The sequence below is a fragment of the Pseudorasbora parva genome, chromosome 17 (genome assembly GCF_024679245.1).
Source record: "Pseudorasbora parva isolate DD20220531a chromosome 17, ASM2467924v1, whole genome shotgun sequence".
NCBI classification, from domain to species: Eukaryota; Metazoa; Chordata; class Actinopteri; order Cypriniformes; family Gobionidae; genus Pseudorasbora; species Pseudorasbora parva.
The window spans coordinates 29,987,613-30,009,596 of NC_090188.1; the positions used below are offsets into that span (position 1 = coordinate 29,987,613).

At 39.1% G+C, this 21,984-nt stretch overlaps 1 protein-coding gene across 3 annotated transcripts in view; it reads left to right on the forward strand.

Moving 5' to 3' along the window:
• The window catches only part of LOC137045021 (collagen alpha-1(XIX) chain), a 305,351-nt gene that overhangs the window by 196,885 nt on the left and 86,482 nt on the right, over positions 1-21,984 (forward strand). For 2 of the 3 annotated variants that reach the window (XM_067421446.1, XM_067421447.1), the window contains exons 16-20: positions 1,144-1,179; positions 15,058-15,120; positions 15,221-15,265; positions 15,454-15,486; positions 21,745-21,783. In XM_067421446.1, the coding sequence (XP_067277547.1) occupies positions 1,144-1,179; positions 15,058-15,120; positions 15,221-15,265; positions 15,454-15,486; positions 21,745-21,783 (216 nt within the window). Of the gene's footprint in view, positions 1-1,143; positions 1,180-6,981; positions 7,105-15,057; positions 15,121-15,220; positions 15,266-15,453; positions 15,487-21,744; positions 21,784-21,984 lie in introns of those variants that run through there. The other variant, XM_067421448.1, reaches the window with a different exon arrangement.

The window sequence follows — 21,984 nt, forward strand, 5'->3', positions numbered from 1 at the left end:
CATGATATTTTGGATGACATGGGGGGGAGTAAATTATCAGCAAAAGTTTATTTAAAAGTTAAATAATCCTTTAAAAGTACAAAAGCAATCCGGTCAGATGTGTTTCCGACTACCTCTGGATGTCGTCGAAAGCAGACAAGCTCAAAATGTTTTAGATCCCGTTTACACCTGTATTTAGCATCGTCCACTTGTGAGCCGATCAACCAAAACGCACCTTTATACCAGAGCCTAAACTGCAAAAAGATCTGCAAATATTGCCTGCAAACGGCAGATCTGTTCGGAATACTAAGAGTGACTGAGCCTTTATTTTCACACATGCTACTGTAAATCTGTCACTCTACACCACAAGAAAGTTCTACAGTGCTAACTACAAAGTCATAAGAGTCGGGAGGGAAGTGGTTTTATAGAGTGACATTTTTAAATGGCAGTGTCTGGATAATTTCCATGGCATGTACCAGCCTTGCTTCTGTTCCCGGGAGCTGGCATTTATAAGTGGCCTGTTGTCGTTGGCGGGTAGGAGGGCCCCGAGCGGCACAGACATCCTCCCCCGGCCTCGAGGTGTCGAGGAACGCCACGTGCGGTCCAGGAGCCCTTATCTGTCGAGGATATTTAGTTGAGCTGATGTGTCTAGTGACCTTTGTCAAGGACATGTGCAGGTGTAGTTGCTGCAGTCGTGGGCAACACAGGCTAATACACAGCGAATGTTGTCTTGGTTGGTGTGTCAGGCAGTTAAAGGGAGAGTTCACCCAAAAATGGAAGCACAAAAAAGATGTTTGGAAGAATGTTTGTAACAAAACAGAGAGGACAACCATTCACTACCATAGTAGGAAAAAAATACTATGGTAGTGAATGGTTGTTCTTTCTGCTTGGTTACAAACATTCTTCAAAATGTATATATTGTTGTGTGTTTAGCAGAATAAAGAAACTCATACAGACTTGAGGGTGAGTAAATGACGACATCATTTTCATTTTTGGGCGACTTATCCCTTTAAAGCTGAATTTCCATTTTGTTTTGCTTGGTTCAATATCAAATTTGGGATTTTGCTCAAGTAACCTTTCTTGCCCCAGGACATTTACATATGAACTACCAAACTGAAGTGTAAGTTTGATTTACTAATATTGAGATGTATTTCTCTAACACAGGGTCCACCTGGAACATGTGATGCTGAAGCTGTTAAGGTAAGTTTTAGCTCTGTTTTCGAGGTTTTAAATGTCATGTTTTATTTAATATATATATATATATATATATATATATATATATATAATATATTGGAAAATGATTGGACCTTGATGAGGTCGTATGACAACAATATAGCATATTGCATTTATCATGGAATAATGTAATTGTCACCGTGTGGCTTTAAACTGCTGAAAACAAAAACGAAGTAGCAAACAGAACGAGACGTTACAGTATTGGTTTCATTTACGTAGATAGTGGTAAACAGTGTATACTGCACACTAGACGTCAGTAGATATGAGTTATGTGTTATATCAGTAGATGTAACACATACACCACTGTCAGTGACCTAAAAGACTGTTGAGATACATGTGCAAACACACGTGACACGTGTCATCTGTCGGTAAGATGTGATGAAGCATTTATTCAGCGTGTCCTTCTGAGAACAAAGAGGGAAGGACATGCTCGCATCCTACCGATTGGCTTCCCTCAGTCAAACGCTGGCTGTCTGCTCAGCATGTTAAACAGACACACACACACACACACACACACACACACACACACACACACACACACACACACACACACACACACACACACACACACACACACACACACGTACACACGTCCTGCATCACTCCTCAGACTCAAGCCTGACAGATGGTAATTATGAACAGTGCTTTTGCAAAAGGTCTGCAATAATTTTCATGAAGCCCAGGGGTGTCATATCTCACCAGGGGCAATGGCAGTGTATGCATATAAATATACAGTGTATAAATATATATATATATATATATATATTATACAGAGCAAGAGTGAGTGTTTACATGCAGCGCCTTAACTCGTCAGTTCACACCCACCACTGACACACACAGTCAGGTCTTGGTGGACCACATGCCTGACCTGTAACCTTTCTCTGATAAGTTAACTGTACAGTATAAGGAAAACTGTTTGCTCGGAGACATGTACAGTAAAAAAAGTGAGTTAATTTGGTCTTTCAGATGGTGTGATGTCGAAACACTAGATTATTGTAATTACCGTTCTGCTGTTAGTGGCCAGTTTAGATCAAAAAAATCGTTCTTAATTTCTTCTAAGTGACAGTAATTACTGTATAAGCTTAGTCAAATGGACAAAGTAACCAGGAGCGTTGTTTACCTGATCCCAGACAAACCCACTTGACATATTAGCTTCCGTTCTCGCGGAGGGACAAATGATGCAGGCTGGGGTGTAATTAAAGGAATGTGCAGGGTTAAAAACAGGTTAAGCTCTATCGGCAGCGCTTGTGGCATGCTGTTGATTACCACAGAAACTCATTTCATCTTGCCCCCCGGCTTGTAAGAACAAAGAAAATAGAGTTTACAGCCATATGGTGACAATGGGAGTCTTTGGAACAAAATATTAAAGAGAGTGCCCTATTATAATATATAATATATATTATAATATATATTATTATAATCACTATATATTATTATATATAGTGAATGTTTGTGAATGAAAACATGCCTGCAAAGTTTTAAAGATCAAAGTGCACAACAAATAAAGTTAAAGATCGATTCTAAACTGCTGAAACAAGTTGTCAGCAATTCCAGTCTCTTTTCAGCAAATCTCTTTTACCCTCCCTAAAACACTGTAGTTGTAGCTGAGGATAAAATTCAGAGATGGTATTGCCGTAGAGCAGTCACAACAGACTGGGTTTAGAGAGACATAGGTACACCCTATGAAACACCTGATGCAATGCTTTTTTACTAGTTTCAGCCCAACACATTTTCATGTACTGTGCCACATTGTTTAAATAGCAAATGCACTCACGCTAATCTGTTCGCCCGTGGGCGTGCTGGTCTATATAACGAGGTGGGTTCAGGCGCATTGGTGGCGTGTTGCTATCTTGAGGAAACTGAAAATGACTGTGCCATTGACCAACAAAACCCTGGTCTAAAGTCAACAGTGCAGTATTTTCTGTGTTATTTAAAGGGCACATTTGTAATATGTGGCTAACGCTGCGTTTAAACCAAACGCGAATTGAGCGTCAAAATCGTGTCTACTGCATCTAGTTTGACGCGTGAACATTTTGAATCCATTCGCGCAAAATCGAGCATTTGAAGCGAAATAGACGCAAGTTAAAGGCGCTCCAGGTGAAATATATTAATCATTAACAGCCACACATGTGGTTCAGCCAACGGACTACCTGGATTATCTTCACTGAATGTATATTTAAATAAAATATAAAGTTATAAAACTTCACTTTGCCCTCAGTCAAAATGATTTGGTAGGCAACAATAGATTAAATGAACCAAAGATCGGCCATTAGATGTACACAAGACGAAGTATATGTCATGTTTAACCTCTACATAGACATCTGAGCCAGCGGCAAACGCCAGAAGGACTGGCCGAGGAAAGGCTGCTCTCGCCGGGGTTAACGAGCGCTGAGCGCCCGGAGATCGCCTGGATCTCACAACTCCAAAAACGCAAGAGCGTTCTTTTTAAATAGGCACTGTCTTTATAGGTAAATCACATATTTTAGCTTTAAACAACTACATTATCAACTGAAAAGCATTAAAACTACATTTAGTGACAAAATATCAGTATTTTTTTAATTATATGCAGGGTTTATAACGTCACTTTACCACTTGACAGCAGCAAGCAGGCTCCTTATTGGTTAACGCGGCGCAAATTGACGGCAAAGTTCAAATGTTTCAACTCGGACGTAGATACGAATTCGCTTCAAGCGCATGAATGCGCAAAAAGCATCACTCGCCTGTAACGCGCGTATCACGGAAGACGCTCAATTCGCTTCAAATTCGCATTATTCACGCGAATGAGGCGGAATCGCGTCCATCTCGCCGCACGAAGCGCGTCTATCGCGCCGCAGGACCCCCAGAAGCGCGTCAACGAGCCTTTCCATTGACTTAACATGAAATCATTCGCCTCAGACGCTCTATTCGCGTTTGGTGTGAACGAACCTTAAAGGCGGGAGCACAACTCACGTACACTCTGCTTATTACCAGTGATGGAAAGAATACTGAAAAAGCATACTCAAGTAGAAGTACTGTTACTTAAATGTAGTTCAAGTAGAGTAAAAATACCTGTCCTAAATACTACTCAAAGTAGGAGTAAAAAGTAGCCCTTTTAAAAGTACTCAAGAGTAGTGAGTATTATGCTATGAATTCCACCTCATACCCTCCAAATGAAAAATTTAGCTTACTCTTTTATGGATGATTCTCAGTAAGAACAAAAAAAACCTGAGATCACCAACTGTATTTGTAAATATTTCTTTGACGAGGCCTATTTCTTTTTATTTTTGACTGCTAGCACTAGAAATAGAGCCATGTAATATTTGAGAAACATTTGTTGTACATTAACAATTTTACGTAAAATAAAAATAAAAAGCAGAGTCCTTTCTTTTCAAGACGCATTCATACTACTTTAATTTCAATGGATGTCTATCAGTGCCAATCGGTTAATGCCTAATGCACTTTGAAGCTTGGCAAACAATCAAGCTAAATGAAGTGTTTCCAGCAGATGGCAGCGCAAGCTTCTGCAGCACTAAAACACGTACCATTTGTGCGTGTATTAGAAAATGGAAAATTCTGCGGTCAATTTTCAGTAATTGTTTAAGGATGTTTCACGATTTCAGTCCTCATACAGCAACAAACCTCTTTCATAAAGCACGCGTGCTCTCACTCGGACACACACTCGGACACACAGGACTGATTATTCGTCTTAGCCAATCACATTGACAGGAAAAAATATAAACATAATGTAGCAGGTTTAGGGAAAATAGCGCAGTAAAAGTACCGATACAGCACTTAAATTGTACTCAAGTAAAAATAAAAGTACACTGTTTTTAAACTACTTAAAGTACAATTCCTGAGAAAAAATACTCAATTTCAGTAACGAGAGTATTCGTAATTCGTTACTTTACACCACTGCTTATTACACACACAGGGACATGCAGAAGCACACAAACATATTTAAATATTAAAAATAAATTCCTTTCTGGAGAAGCGTTCAGTCTTTCTGCTCGCAGCACAACTGGCTGTTAAAGGGAATGTGAGGTGAGACTCTGATTGGTTTATTGCACGTTTAGCCCACAACAAACTCATTACTCATTAAAGGGGTACTTCAGCGCTGGGAAGATGAATCTGTATTTAAACTGGGTCATCAATGTAGTAGAAATGTGAAATTATTTTTGTATTTGGTGCCTTCTAGACTGAGAAAAGACAGAAAATGTATTTTTGTCTCATGGGGATGAAAGACTACAATTCCCAGAATGCTTCGCTGCCCTGTGAGGCCATTCCCAAAGCCACCTGTACTGTGGCTGAGTTGAAGACACTACAATTAAAACCTGAACGTGTCTGTTAAATATAATGAGTGAGTCACCGCGCGAGTATCACAGCACTGAGCACTAACTGCAGGAGTGAGAGAAATGAGCTCGTGATGAGAGCTGAGGTAATCGCGACTACACTCGCGGCATACATTCGCAACGCGAGTTCAGACTGGCGTTTTTCAGTTCATGCCTTTGCAAGCTTAACTTTCATAGAAATTAATTTGAGAAGTTAAAACACTTACATTGCTTACCACAGCTCCGTTTAAATGAGTGCCTGTAGCTGACAGCTGAGCTCTCCCTGCGAGCTGAGTCTAATCTCCCATCCCCCATGCGCGAGTTCAAAACATGCGGAAACAGCTCCCTCTGCTGGCTGTAGTCTTTAGCCTTATTCCAAACATTCCTCCTATGATGCAAATATCGTCAATTTGCATCATAGGAGGAATTTTTCCAGAAATAAAATGCATAAATCTCTTGTCTCAGGGGGATATGAGGGGGGAAAGCACAATCATTTGAATATACTCCAGGGTTTCTACTGATACAAAGCCATATGCTAATCGCTGAAGTAACCCTTTAAGAGAATAGGTGCCAGCGAAGTGCGGGTTGATCCAAAAATGAGCGGGTGCATGTGGTCACCCGCGGATACGAGTCATCCAAAAATATTTGTAATGATATTCATATAGGTGCATTAACTAAAATATGAGCAGATGTGTTCAAGTCCCAGACATGCCAAGGCCCAGAGAGTTAAAAGGACAAGGTCAATTTATGGGCTAATTTATTGATGATAAATAGAGTTTCTAGCAATCTCTTTTAGACTTATGATGTAAAATTAGTCCATTTTGTATGAGCAATTTTTGTACCATTGTTGAGTGTAGTCTTAGTAATAAATACTGCAGGTCAGCATGCTTGCATGCATTAACCAATTAGAAAACCTGGAGGTGTGTCTTTACCTACCAATCATTTTGCATGGAATCGAGGGCGGAGTTTTGTAAAGATGTGTAGTCAATACATTGTTAATGTTTCTATACGGTAGCGCATGCTATGATCTTGAGACACTTAAATTTAGTTTTATGTATGAAGATGCACACACTCCAGACCCTTGTGTGATGTGAAGTTTATTGTAATCCCTAGATGAGCTGAATTCAGATATGAAACGTTCCTCGTCATCTCAGTGAGGCTTGGACCCTTTGGCTTTGCGTTTGCGGTTCAGCCTCTATTATACAGTATCAGGGCCGTCTGTCAATGTTTGACCTTCCTGTGGTCCTTTCATAGAACAAAAAATGCCTCGGGGTCTCTGGTATTCTTTGCACAGGCCATTAGGAATACAAAGGCAGCCAATCAGAAAGGCTGCTGGCTTGTTTTCAGAACTACTGAAACACTTGCTTTTTGACTCTTTGCTCTCCACAGAGAGCCTTTGCATCAGACTAACATTTATTTTGTTTTATATTTATTTTATTTTATTGTTTTTCTCTTGTTTCAGGATCACTTTAAGTCCTCATGATATCAAAATGTAATCTATTTACAGTGTTAGCACATATTAAAAGTCTGAGGGTGAACAATTAATCAATGCAAGTTAATACACAGAAAATAGATGTTTGTCGCGGCAGTTTCACGGCTTCGGTTTGAAAATGCTTAACCACTCCCCTCCAACCATCAGTCTGCTATGAACACGAGGTGGAGTGAAGAAAACTCACTTGCTACTTCCAGTTCACTGGGACTTTAAAACTAACAAAACATGGGTTAGTGAAAGTTTAAAAACGATTTGGGTTTTTAAACTTGAAACTGATTTTGTGAATAAAATGTATAATGATTTAACACACATTATCTGTGTAAAAGTATCTGTTTCATAAAATTATAATTATCATATTTAAAATATGATTCTAAATAGACAACTATTTACTAGAGGTGCTGGAAAAATGTTAATTTCTGCAGTGTATTTAAAATACTTCTAAATCATTTGAATATTGAATAAATTATTGTTTTAAAAGGTCAGTTTGAATGAATGATTCAATGACTCAAAGACTTGCTGTATTACTAGATGAATCTGTGTTTTTTTAATGAATCTATTTGATGAATAATTCAATGACTCACTCATAAAGACTTAATTTGCTTTATTACTGGATGAATAAGTGTTTTTATGAATCAGTTGAATTAATGATTCAATGACTCACTCATAAAGACTTAAATGTCCCGTTTTTCATGTGTTTTTGAAAGTTTGATTGTGTTTACAGTGTGCAATATAACATGAGTTCATGTTCCGTGTGTAAAAAAACACAGTATTTTTCACACAATTTACTTATCTATATACCGCTGTTTTCTCTGTCTTAAAAACAGCCTGTTGATTTCCTTGTTCTATGAAGTCCCTCCTTCAGAAATACATAACAAGTTCTGATTGTGCCAGCGGTTCCCGTGTTGTGGGAGAGCAACAAGACCACGCCCCCTTTTTTGCGTATTCTTATGGGCAGAGGGTTAGTCAACAAACTGTTCTAGTCATATCATTACAGCAGGAACTGCAGGTCCCTGTTTTTGAATGAATCTCTTGAATTCATGGTCAAATACATTTTCCCACCTACTAGTGTAACAATCTAATGATACAGTCTTTATTAGAAGTGTCAAATCACTTCTATTTTGATAGCTACTGTGGACGTCAGTGTTTTTTTTCTGAATTGTAAACTTTTATCCCAGTACCTCTGTGATAATTTGAATTATTTTAACAGAAATAACGATACTGTGGTTGAAATTGCTTTTGTGCATCTGCATGAAACTACTCTCTCTAGGCAGCGGCAGCCCCAATGCAGATTTAAATGTTCTACTGTGATCGTACTGAATGGGTTTAATAGGCGCTAATGGGCCTAAAGTGTGCTAAGAAAACATCCTCCACACCATTACATGATGGATCCATGCTCTCATTCTGTTTACGCCAAATTCTGACTCTACCATCTGAATGTCCGAACAGAAATCAAGACTCATCAGACTAGGCAAGATTTATCCAGTCTTCAACTGTCCAATTTTGGTTAGCTCGTGCAAACTTTTTCCTATTTGTAGTGGAGATGAGTGGTACCCGGTCTGGTCTTCTGCTGTTGTAGCCCATCCACCTCAAGGTTGTGTGTGTTGTGGCTTCACAAATCCAAATACCTCGGTTGTAACGAGTGGTTATTTCAGTCAAAGTTGCTCTTCTATCAGGTTGAATCAGTCGGCCCATTCTTCACTGACCTCTAGCATCAACAAGGCATTTTCGCCCACAGGACTGCTGCACACTGGATGTTTTATGCCTTTTCACACCATTGTTTGTAAACCCTAGAAATAGTTGTGCTTGAAAATCCCAGTAACTGAGCAGATTGTGAAATACTCAGACCGGCCCATCTGGCACCATCAGTTACCATGCCACGCTCAAAATTGCTTAAATCACCTTTCTTTCCCATTCTGGCATTCAGTTTGGAGTTCAGGAGATTGTCTTGACCAGGACCACACCCCTAAAGGCATTGAAGCAACTGCCATGTGATTGGTTAATTAGATAATTGCATTAATGAGAAATTGAGGTGTTCCTTGAAATAGATGGTTTGGGGGAGAAAAAAAATTATGTGATGCATGTCCAATGATGGAAAATGTATTTAAAAAGTATTTTTTAAGTGAGTTTTGTGTTTATTTTTATGTATGAGAGGAGTTTATAAGTCAACAGGGCCAAATGTGCCCACATCACCTGCATTTACATAAGTATGGATGGAAGTAAAAATGGTCTTGCATTTACTGAGGGGTTTTGGGCCCTCGTCAGCTGGTTAGATTTCCCAGTTGGTTTACATGGGTCAGGCAGGGAGGCTAACAAGACTAGAGAGATGCTGTTTTGCAAAGCTGAAAGACCAGTGAACCATCTTGGTTCAAGTTGCTTTTCTCAGCAGGAGAGCCCAAAGTGAGAAGAGCAATTGTGTGGTCGAGCACACAGTAGAGCTATTCAGACTGTCCATTCTGCGTGGCTTTTATTACTGATCACAAGTGACCATCTATCATCAGCTGGCCGTAATAGACACTCTTTCCTCAGTGAGAACATTTCCTATAAATCTTCACGCAGGGATTCAGGATTACACAGGGGTTTGGCGAGGGTGCTGGTGCTTGACAAAGAGGACCAGAGGGAGAGGCTTTTTGCTTCACTGCATCTCTGAGCTCAGACAGAAAGAGAGTGTGTATGCACTATGCAGTGCTCCAATTTGCTCTTGTGAGCGGTGTGTGTGTGTGTGTGTCATCTCCACCCGCTCACACAGTCAGTGGACTGTGACTGGACTCTGAGAACAGTGTAGCATCTGCATACGTTTGTCCTGACACTGTGAAGAGACCGATTTGACAGACTCATAGTACAATAGTTCAGAGCTGAGTAATTTCTGCTCTTTGTTAGGGAGTTGTTTGTGGTGGATACACACAAAGTGTGGTTACATACTTTTGCCCTTAGCAACCTACTGTGGGTATGTGAGTCAATGCAGGGATACCTACAGTACATCATAAGCAGTGCTGGGTGACTAATTATATGTAATCTGGATTATGTACTCAGATTCCAAAAATTAAGTACTTGTAATTAGATTATATTATGTTTTAAAATGCTTATAATCAGACTACAGTGATTACATAATCGTTGTTCGCTCAGTGAGTCAGCAATAAATAAGTGTGACAAATAGATTTTTATTCCATGAAGTATCTTAATTAATATGAGGTTATGAAAACTCAATGCACAAAAATTCTAAAACAATTAAAAAAAAATCAGTTTCATATAGTTTTAAGTGACCACAGGAAAGAGGTGTACAGAGTACACAACTTCATTACTTGAGTAAAAGTAAAAGTACTGCTGGTGAAATATTACTCCGTTACAAGTGAAAGTTGTAAAAAATGATTTTTACTTAAGTAAAAGTGCAGAAGTATTTGTTTTCAAAAGTACTTAAGTATTAAAAGTAAATTTACTTTTTTATGTCAACGCATTATGTCATTATTGTTGTATAAATGCATACTTTGCTGTCATGGTTTAAGCCAGTGATGCTCCATCCGACATGCTAGCATGTGACTAACTTAAACTCCTTTAAATAATTGTATAATAGTTACAAAGCCCTTTACAAAGTTGTTGTCACTTTAAGGCCCAATGCACGGATCCAGAACACTGATACACATCTGATATTCTCCCAACTGTTTACATCTGACATCTGACATCTGACTTCTTCCATTTTGCTATAAACTGATCAGTGTTCAAAAAATACTGGGAAATCATTGAACTTCACATGACCCCACAAAAGTGATTCCTGAAAGGCGTTCTGCAAAAACCCAAACACCTTTTAAAGAATAAAAAAATCATCCACTGACTTTCAAAGCTGCTACAGAAATGACTTTCGACTTCGAAGACCTTGATAGAAATCTAGTGGAGTAAAACGGACGATAATTGTCTTTCAAATGTTGGTAAGTAAAAGTCATAAGTTTCCAGAAAAAAATTATACTTGAGTAATAATCAAAAAGTACACTTAAGTAAAGTACTCAAGTAAATTTACTTAGTTACTGTCCACCTCTGCCACAGGATCATTTGAACAGGCGGCCATTGCTTTTATAGCTGTTAACAATTAGCATTATGTCCTTCAAGTTGTCACATAACTGCTTAAAGATGCAAGGGTTGAGGATCCAAATGTAATGCCAAAGTATGCTTCACTTTTTACGAATTTCACAAGGGTTAGCGTACAGTGCCTGTGACGCTAATTTTGTCATCAGAAGAATATGCATACAATTTTTGGCAGTATTTACTTGGGTTGCAACTCGTGGCTGTAGATTGCTCAAAACCGTGCATGCATTGAATGCCTGTGTACACGTATGAGTCTATAAGTTTACTTTGCAAGGCTGTGCGTTTGGCTGTGTGCGTACTTTCGTGCATACGTAAAAAAAAAAAAAAAAAAAAAAAACTATACTTTGGGCTTTAGGGTAATCGACAGACGTAATTCCCAAAACAAGCAAGAGTTCAAAACAGGTAAATCCAGAAACCAGGGTCATAACCATGACCATGTGAAAACCAAAGGTAGAATGCTCAGAAATGCAGCAATGACACATGCAAGACTGCAGACCAGGCTCAGGGTATGTTTACACGACTCTGTTTTCAACTAATAACCTAAGTGTTTTTATGTGTTTTGGCCGTTCATTTACATGACACGAGCGTTTTGTGTGCCTGAAATGCAAACTTTTGAAATCGTGTTTCAAAGTGTACGTTTTTGAAAAGCTCTCTGTAAACAGCCAAAACATGCATCTGTGAAAACGATGACGTCACGCACATGCGTATCACATATTTTTAAAATGTATTTAAATTTCAATTCTTTATTTTATATTTAATAACTTGATTATTTTAAAATTATTTATTTAAAATGTTATTATTTTAAATAGAATCAATCAAATTATTTAAGTTTAATTTTGTTCAAGGAAACTATAGCGACAGCTTTAGATTATATTTTTTAATTAATCATGTTTTAAGACAATATAATCCTTTTTAATTGAATATAATTCAATAAAAAAAAAAAATTTAAGTGAGGTTCTTATATGCTATGCAACACTGGGACATACTAAGGAAAGGCTATTATGTCCATAATTCTCTCAAAATTGCATCATTAAATTAAAACATTCCGAAAGGTAAATCAAATTCAAAAATATTTTCACGTCTTTTTCATGAAGCGACAAGGAAAACACATGTCAATTTTTTAAATATAACTTAAAGCTTTTGGTGCTTCTTTACTGATTGGATTGCTATAGTGCAGAGCCCTCTAAGCTGCAATCAAAACAGACAGCTATCTGATCACTCAGGAGATGGTTCGGGAGGTGGCGATTACGCCGAAGAACAGAGACCGTGAGCCAAGGCATTACACCAAACACACTGGTATCTTTTGTGTGCGCTTGTGGCTTTAAGCAATTTTATGAAAAAGAAAAGCTTGTACAATTTGGGGGAAATGTCTTGTCCAGTTTCAGTAAAGAAATTGTATTACCTTTCCATGGAGCTCCTCTTGGGAATTTTAATGTGTCAGACTTGACCAAACACTGAACAGGGGATTCTGGTCAGGCCTGGTTCCAGAATCAAATCACTGAGGGTGCTTCTGAAATTACTGAGGGTGTTCTAAAGTGCAGATGTAGGCTAAGCAACGGCTCCACCATAGCGGCGTACAGTGAGATATGAAAGATTATCATCACTTTAATCAAAAAGTGGAATTTCCAAAATATTTGGCTTTCTGAGAATTAGAAAAAAAAAAAAAAATTGTAAATTTGGATTTTTTTCTTTTAGGTCATTATTACATTGTTTGGAGCATTAAAAACAAATTGACATTTGTTAAAGTTAATAAAATAAAGAGCGTACAAATTTTGTGTGTATATATATATATATATATATATATATATATATATATATATATATATATATATATATATATATATATATATATAATATTTAATGGACATTATGAATTATAAAAAAGAAGTGTAATAAAGGAAGCAATAAATGGGAATATTTATAAGAATATTCAGACTTAAAACTGTGTATGGTATCAGAGAAATTCACTAAAATATGTCTTATGTGCAAAACATTTATTCTGTGGATATTTTCATTTATTTGAAACATTTATTCTGTCTCGTGAATACGGCTTATATGTCACTTCCGAAACTCTGTAGCGTGCAATTGGCTGTCGGTCCTCTTAGCAGCATGAAAACGAATAGTTTTATTGAATGAATTTTAACCTCGCGCTGAATAAGGACTGTATAACCTCGAAAGCGAATCAAGATCGCTCACTAAAATGCTGTTGTTTGTCAGTTCATTGCGATCTCACAAAGTTCCGTTATAAAGATGAAATTGTCAACAATGCACAATAAGTCTCTTGCTTAGCTACATATTGTCTTCACTTTGTTAATGATATTCCGCGAGAATGCATTAACGCAGCACTGAAAAAAAAAACTCAGAAAAACGTTCTGAGCGGTGAGATTCTGACTAACTTAAACATCTCTGACATTGCTTTCAAGAAATCGCAACTAATGTTATATCTGTGATTGGCTACTTTACTCACCACTGCAAAAGCATGTTGTAATTGATGCATTTGAGGCTCTCCAGAGTGCAAACACAAATTTGCAAATCTGTTTCAAATATACAATATTTACAGTATCAACTGAGGGTGCTTTTGCTTGCATATGAGGACGCTTGGCATACTTGGGGATCTTAGCATACTTTGAGGGTCTGATTCTGGTCCCTTCTCTCCTTAACTCTTCCTGAAACGCTCTCTCACTCTCCCTCTGTTGGTTTTGAAAGAAAACACAACACGTGATTCTAAATCCTTCATCTTAGCATCATATAACTGTGAGCCCTGTGTATTGGAGTATCCAAAACAAAAAATGGTTTCCAGACTCCTTATATAGTCACTAACTCCTCAGTGTCACTTCTGCCAGTGTAAAAAATGCTCAGTTCACATTGTCTAGAGAGAGGACAGCATCTCAAAATGGACGCAGAGGAAGACAGGCAGGAATTCATCTTCAGTGAGAAAGTGCCATCTAATGGCCGATAAATTCCTGTCCTATCTGCGTGACGTGATATACTGTGTCGAGTTACAGAACATTGATTTCACATTTGGTGGCTGTAATTAAGTGGTAAACCACCATGTGTGATGCATGTAAACATGAGAACATTTGTGTAATGGAAGTTAGAGCAAATTAAGAGTTCAGAGAGTGTGCCACCACCACCAACAACAAAAAAAGGGGAAAAAGTGTGATATCTGCAGTGCTGGATGCAGTACTCTCAGCATGCAGCACAGCATGAATGAATTATGTATATAACAGCTTCAGATTGTTTATAAAAAAAATTCTGATTTATTTGAAACGGTCTTTTATGTGTGTGTGTTTTTCCCTTTCACTTGTCATTACTTGATGTGTGTTTGAGTGTCACTGTCATTGCAGTTTAGTCTTTGCTACACATTGTGATGTTTATAAAATAAAAAATAGTGATATGCTGCTGAATTTTAAGCACTTAAGTTATGCTTATCTTTACATTTTTTATTTTATTTATAATTTGTATATTTTATATTGTAGTTTAAAAAAAGAAAATACTTATAAAGAAAAAGAAAAGAAAAGACTCTCTCTATCTCACTCTCCATAGACGTAATGGTTTTTATACCGTACAAACTGTACATTCTATCCCTCTACACTGCCCCTGCCCCTAAACCTATCACAGGAAACATTCTGCATTTTTACATGATCAAAAAAAACTCATCCTGTATGATTTATAAACCTTTTGAAAAGTGGGGACCGCTGGCAGGTCCCCACAATGTAGGTGATCTCAGGTTTTACTATCCTTATGGGGACATTTGGTCCCACACACACACACTATCGTTCAAAAGTTTAAGGTCAGTACGATGTTTTTAAAATAAAAAAAAATTACCGTTTCCACAAAATAAGTAGCACAATGATGTAGAATCTTAAAATGAATATATTGTGCTGTCATGGTTGTTGAGCCCTAGACAATATGATCAGTGTGTTTGTATGTTGTGTGCATATGTGTGATTGTTGTTGTTGTTGTTTTTAGGGGGTGAAGGGTGACCCGGGTGTTGCAGGAGTGGATGGACAGAAGGGGGATAGAGGGGATCCTGTATGTAACTTCTCAGGGGCCTGATTTAAAAATTATGTCAGATCTTGTGTGTTTATATACCTCATGATACATCCATCTCCTCTACCATTTCACTCCACAGGGCTTGCCTGGCCTGGAAGGAGCCGGCGGAATAAAGGGGCAAAAGGTGTGTAATGCATGTTTTATTTGTTAATTCTGTGCATGTGTGCTTGGAGGAGGTTGATCTTTTTACTTGTTTGATGGATCTTTGTAGTTTTCTGTAGACAGATTTTTGACTGATTGAGGTTCAGAATAAATGAATCATGTGGTTAATTAAATTAAATTAATTTGTGTTTGTGTGTCTTTTGTTATTAGGGTGAAGAAGGAGCCAGAGGACCGCCGGGCCCTGTGAGTACTGCCCAGTTTCAACCAGAGGTTCTGGTGCATGCAGATTCACTGTAGGCCTAGATAGTACATGCCTTCATACCACAAACAGCTCAGATAAATGATTCAGAGCTAGTGCTCTAGGATTCATCTGAACTTTTCATTTTGGATTAAAACATTCATGGTGATGAAAAAAATGACTTAGAACAAAAATATATATGTCAGTGCTTTTGTGTTGCAACACATGCATTCTCTAATAAGACCTTTGCATTCCTTCACAACACTTTTGCATTCTCCTGAGAAAATTTGTATTCACTCACAAGACCTTTGCGTTTGCTTAGAACATACAAATGTGGGAAAGGTTTTAAAGTCAAAACAAGGTTGCAAAGTCAACATAAAGGTTTTGTGAGTGAACACAAAGTTTCTCGGCAGAACGCAAACGTTTAGCAAGGGAACGCACTTTTTTTTTTTAACGGATTAGCAATGGAATTCAAGACAAGAGGCAGAAACTGACAAAACTTGCAAATCCCCAACTCTCTTAAAAGACGAGATAGCTTCGAGGAAAACCATCTTGAGAGTGAAAAATCTTGTGGGTACCTCTTCAATAGGCTCAAAAGGAGCTAGAGATAGACCTTCTAAAACTATGGCCAAATCCCAGGTCAGCACCCTTGAGTGTGCCACAGGCCTCAACCTCAGAGTACTGCAGAGTACTCAGAGTTGTCTCTCGAGACGCAAACAGATCAACTTAAGCTCATCCAAAGCTCTCCCACAGGAGCTCCACCACCTCGGGTGAAGTTCCCACTCCCCGGGCCTCAGCCCCTGCCTCGAAGGAAGTCTTCCCCATGGTTCAGGCTCCCTGGAATATACACTACTCTGACTGACATCAGTTTCCCTTGGGCCCAGTGTGCCAACTTGCATAATTGGTGTGAGCGCAGACCCCCTTTATGATTTATAAATAAGGCCACCGCTATGTTGTTTGTGCGGAACAACACAGTGACCTGTTCAGGTCTGGGAAAAAATGTCTGAGTGCCAGAAACACATCATCTCCAACTGGTTTATGTGCCAAGAAAGATGATGGCTGCCCCACAGAACATGTAGCTCCCAAGGGGCTCCCAACAAGTTCCTAACACTGGCCCTTGGGAAAGAAACCAAGGATCTTTTCACATGACTAAGGCACAAAGGCATCGCCGCATGACCTTGATCATGCAAAGTGGACCCCTTGGTTTTGAACCACCACTGCAGAGGTTTATTGTACAGCGGGCCAAAAGTTATCACATTAGATGCAGCTGCCATCAGACCTAACAGTCCCTGAAACAGTAAGTGACTGGCCTAGCTTCACTTTGTTTACGGTTATGATAATCGATTTTACATCTCAGTGCTAAACCGTCTCAACTGTGCCAGAATGAGCCAATTGTCTATATAATTTAAAACATGAATGCCCTGAAGTCTCAACGGACCCAGAGCTGCATCACGCGTGAACATGCAGGGAGATGATGCTAGTCCAAACAGAAGAACCCGATATTGGTATGCTTCACCCCCGAAAGCTAACCGCAGGAACTTCCTGTGCTAAGGAAGGATGGAGACATGAAAGTATGTGACCTTTAAATTTATTGTGACAAACCAGTCCTTGGACCTGATCTGATACACAATCTGTTTCAAAGTAAGCATTCTGAACTATAGCTTCTGGACGATTTAATTTGCTCAAATCTACAATAGGACGTAACCCTCCATCCTCCTTCGGAACTATGAAGTACTGGATGTAAAACCCAGACTCTCTGCAGGGAGGAAGAACCATTTCTTTAACCTCCTTTTGCAAAAGAGTCTGTACCTCTTGTTCCATGACCAGAGCCTGCTCAGTGCTGACCACTGTATACACAACATGTTGAATCTGGGTGGGTGTAACCTGAATTTAATTCTGTACCGGTTTTCTACTGTCTACAAGACCTAACAAGATTTGTTTGGCAGAAGTTTTCACGCTAACAAAAAATCTACTAAGGGAACCATCCTCTCAAGGCAGGCCTCTGGTATTTCTTGAGTGACCATCTCGGTGCCCCGAAGTGACAAACCGGCAGGGAACAATCGAACCTTTAGAGCTCTGTACTGCTAATTTTCCGGGCAGACGCAGAGACATATGTTTGCCGAGGACTGAAGCGCCCTGAAGCACAGGAATTGGCAGGGTTCGCAGTATGGCTCCCTGATGGTACTGAAGGGAGACGGGTACCGTGTAAAGAGGTGAACACCGGCTCCCCTCAGAGGGGACTGCCATCAGAAGCTGACACCCTTGGTGTCAAGATTTCTTTGCTGAAGCTTTCCTATAACAAATAACATTCCTCAGATCTGCTTTAGCCTGGAGAGACTTCGGCTGTGAGTGCTCCCTTAGGGTTAGGGTTAGGGTTACGCTTACCTTATGTTGTTCTCTATTTTGATAGAGCCCACAGTCCCAGAGACATGAGATTTGTGAGGAAGGAACTTTGGAAAAGCTGCCACTTGCTTTTTTTTTTTCCTCCTGAAACCTCTCGACCACTGTATTTACTGAGTCACTGAAGAGGCCAGGAGGAGATATCGGCACACCTAAAATGATTTTTTTTTATCTCTGACCTTCATATCAGATAAATTCAGCTATAAGTGTCTCTTCATAGCTACCAGGGCTGCCAGTGAACGGCTGATGGCCGTCTGCTTGGTAGCCAGGAAAGATAAATCAGTAGCTCTCCTGATCTCTGCTATTTTTTTGCGCCTCACTTCCTCACATTCTTCATCTATGTCTTTTAGCAGATCAGCCTGATAAGATTGCAGTACTGCCATTATGTGTAAACAAGTGGCTGCCTGACCTGCTGCCAAGTACGCTTTACCATCTAGGGCTGATGTGGCTCTTACTGGCTTAGTTGGTAATTGCAGGGCTTTCAGAGACGATACTGACTCTGACTGACTGATACTGACCGGGATAGATAGGTCGTAAGCGTCTCTTCCACCTGAGGCATCACCCCATAACCATACTGTTTGAATCCCACTATATCATAGTCACAACCTCCATCAACTCCTCATGAGTCTGTGTGAGGCGGTGAATCTTCATCAACAGGTTTGAGGCTAACAACATCCAGTTCCTCAGGACTGGGCACCTGCTGCGGCACCTGCACTTCAGAGCGAGTAGAAGAAACCACAGAGCGCGCCTCTGACTTGCAATCTGAAACGCTGGGTCTAGCAGGTAAGTGCAGAGAAAGGGCTGTGCCCATCTCTAACCCTGCTGCTACATCCATCTGCCATCCTCAAGACGTGAGCCTTCGCTGTGCCTCGGCAGCTGAGCGACCTGAGCCCTGGGGGAGGTTTGCAAACATGCCCTCCTCAAAGAGCGCTTGCGTTTCCTCATGTCCCCACCCATAAGGAAACGACTGAGCACTGTTGACTGAGCGCTTGAAGATACAGAAGCTTTATAGTTTCCTGGTCAATGATGTCACTTGTCTATGACGTTCTGTCATGCAATTGGACTGATTTCCCATGTGCCTCACAACACAATCCAATCACAAAGAGGCGTTCCCATAGCATTTGACGCAGCGCGAGCTCCCTTGAAAGGGAACGCAGCATTTCTCTTTGTATTCTAGTAAAAAATCTACAAAGTTTTGCAAGGCAACACAAAATTTCTCTGAAGAACATACAAATTTTGCAAGGGAATGAAAAGTTTCTCCCAGGAACACAAAGTTTTACAAGGGAACACAAAGGCTAAACAAAGTTTCTCTGGGGAACACAAAGGCTAAACAAGGTTTCTCGCAGGAACACAAAAGTTTTCAAGGGAAAGCAAAGTTTCTCACAGGAACACAAATGTTTTACAAAGGAATGCAAAGTTTCTCTGGGGAACGCAAAAGTTTTGCAACAGCATTTATATGAAATACATGTATTTTTGTAGCAAAGCTTTTATTGTGAATTTTGATCAATTTAATGCACCATTGCAGAATGAAAGTAATAATTACTTCTTTTAAAAAAATATATAATAATTACTGACCCCAAACTTTTGAACAGTAGTGCATATTTTTCAGCCTGACAAGCCAGACCCACATCAAGATGTTTGGTCTGGAAAATCACCATAGACAGGGCTCAATCCGAGAGGCGGATAAACGGTTGTCTTTCAAACTCCCTCTGCACGCGATAGGATAGCGCTACAACCAACCAGAGTAACGAAGGTGAAACAGAGCTTGTTGATAGATTAAACATTCGCCGTATCCGGTCAGCAAAACTCCGAACACATCTTCCCTTTTTAAGAATGACTTCAGTGCAGTTCTTTGTTCTTTTCTCAGAGAAAAGCTTAACTCCAAGTCTTCCAGAGTCGCGGTCAAAGCTGATTCAAAAAAAGACCGCCGCCGTTCTCCAGTTTCTGTGTTTACTAGAAGCACGCAAACGCAACTCGGCCGTCGTCATTATGGCCCCGCCCACCGACTCTATACACAATGTGATTGGCTAGGGTGCGTCTAGATTTCTAGGCTACATATTTTTAAAATTAAATGCAGATATTTGAGTTACTCTATTATCATTTTTTTGTATGTTCTGCTTATATATTTTATAACCCGTTTCTATTGTCTAAAAAGAACCCTATAGCATTCATTTTCTTCAATGTTTATTTAAAAAAAGACACATGGTTGAGGAGAACAGTTCTCTCTTTAAGACATTCTTGAAGACGTGTCCACATGAAAACACAATCTAGGATTTCATTATTCCTTTGTTCGTTTTTCCTTTTTATTTTCGTCCAACATAGTACGGACAGTGGAGAGTGTACTGCATTATTGCAGCTCTGTTCATCAGCTTCATCTCTACTGACTGGCAAATAATAAGAAAACCTTTGAGAGCTGAGGAGCCAAAAGCTTTTTGGTCGCACTTAGCAAGAAATTTGGAGGTTTGGAACAGCATTGCCGGTGTCAATTAAATCAAAGGGGGAAACGAAAGGTGTGATTTGACAGCAGGGCACAAAATCAATTGATGCCGCCTGCTGTGTGAATCTCTATTTAAATGGGAAAAGCGAGATGAATGTAGCCCTTTTACACCAATTTACAAAGAATCAGGAAGACTAAAGAATCTTTTTTTGTTACTCCTGTTCTGAAATGGCTAATTACGATGATGGGTGACTCAAATATGAACTGGCTTTTAAGAGTTTGATTATTCTCCCATGGTTTCCTTTTTAGTTTGTAATTTGATTGTAGCTGACTCTGAATGGAGCATGTTGTTTAGAGCTAGTTCTCTTTTAATTAAGGATGTGTAATTACGTTTTTTTTTTTTTTTTTTTTTGTCCAAGGAAAAAAAAAAAAATCTTTGAACAACTGTAACCTAAATCCCATTTCAAGATTTTAATTACATTCTTGTTAAATGGTAATTAGCCGATTTTTTCTGAGCTCAGACCAGAGCAAATCAATGTATGGTTGTGCTTAACTGACTTCAATGGATTGTTTATTTAAATAAAATAAAAAAAACTTCTGTTTGTTTTATGATGATGTATTGCACATCATAGCTCTTTTTCTAAACCTACTGAGCCGCCTCCCTATACATAAATTAGTTTCACTGCTGACACAGGTCCAAAAAAAATTGCAAATATATAGCTAAAAAATACATATAACATGCAGTAATTTTAGCATAATTCACCATGCAGGGATTTTAAAGCTAGAAATCTAAGCAGAGCTCCTTTTAAATGCTTTTATTCTGCACAATGAACTAATGAACAAGATAAAAAAATCTTCATTTTGTTCTCTAGACCAGCTGTGTCTTGAAGCTACTTCAGGCCTCCTGTCGTTTCATCTTTAGTCATGGACCGTTTTACACCACTTGAAAGACAGTAGATGAATCCAGAGATACAGCTAACAAAACACAGTCTTTCACTGGTGACTGAAAGCCGTCAGAATGATCGACAGGCTTCTAACCCTGCTGAGCACTGGCAGTTAATGGGTAAATCAAAAGCCATAAAGCAGATTCAGAATTCCCCTCTCTGTGCCTTGAAGAGGGTCTGTATTTATCTGGGCTCTTGTTGCAGTAAAAGGCTCTTGCCATTTTAAATGTCATAAACCCCGGATTAATGTTAATCTCTCACGCAGAGGCCATCCAGACAGAGAGAGAGGAAGCTTTCTGTTTTATTCTTGTGTGGAGATGTTGAGGTTTTCACTGAACTGAGATCTAAGAGCGTGAGAAAACATTACATCATAACTGATGGGTCCATTCTACGCTGCATGAGATAGTGTGCGTCTCATGATGGTCTTCTGTAACAGCATAAATTGACAGCAGTGTTAAAGATAGTCTTTTTTCTTTATTCAGGTAATGACAGCACATGGACTGAGACTTCTTTCTGGACCTGTAAGTTTAGATGTTAGGCTTTTAATAACATATTTTGAAATATAGTATAGTGTCTGGCACAGAATCTTTTCTGAAATGGCATTCACACCAAATGTTTAATGCTGCTCAGAAATGGCATAAATGCATTTGCACAACAATTATAACTGTAAACGTTGATACTGAAGAGGGTCAGAGCAGGCATAATTTTATTTATTTTTGTGT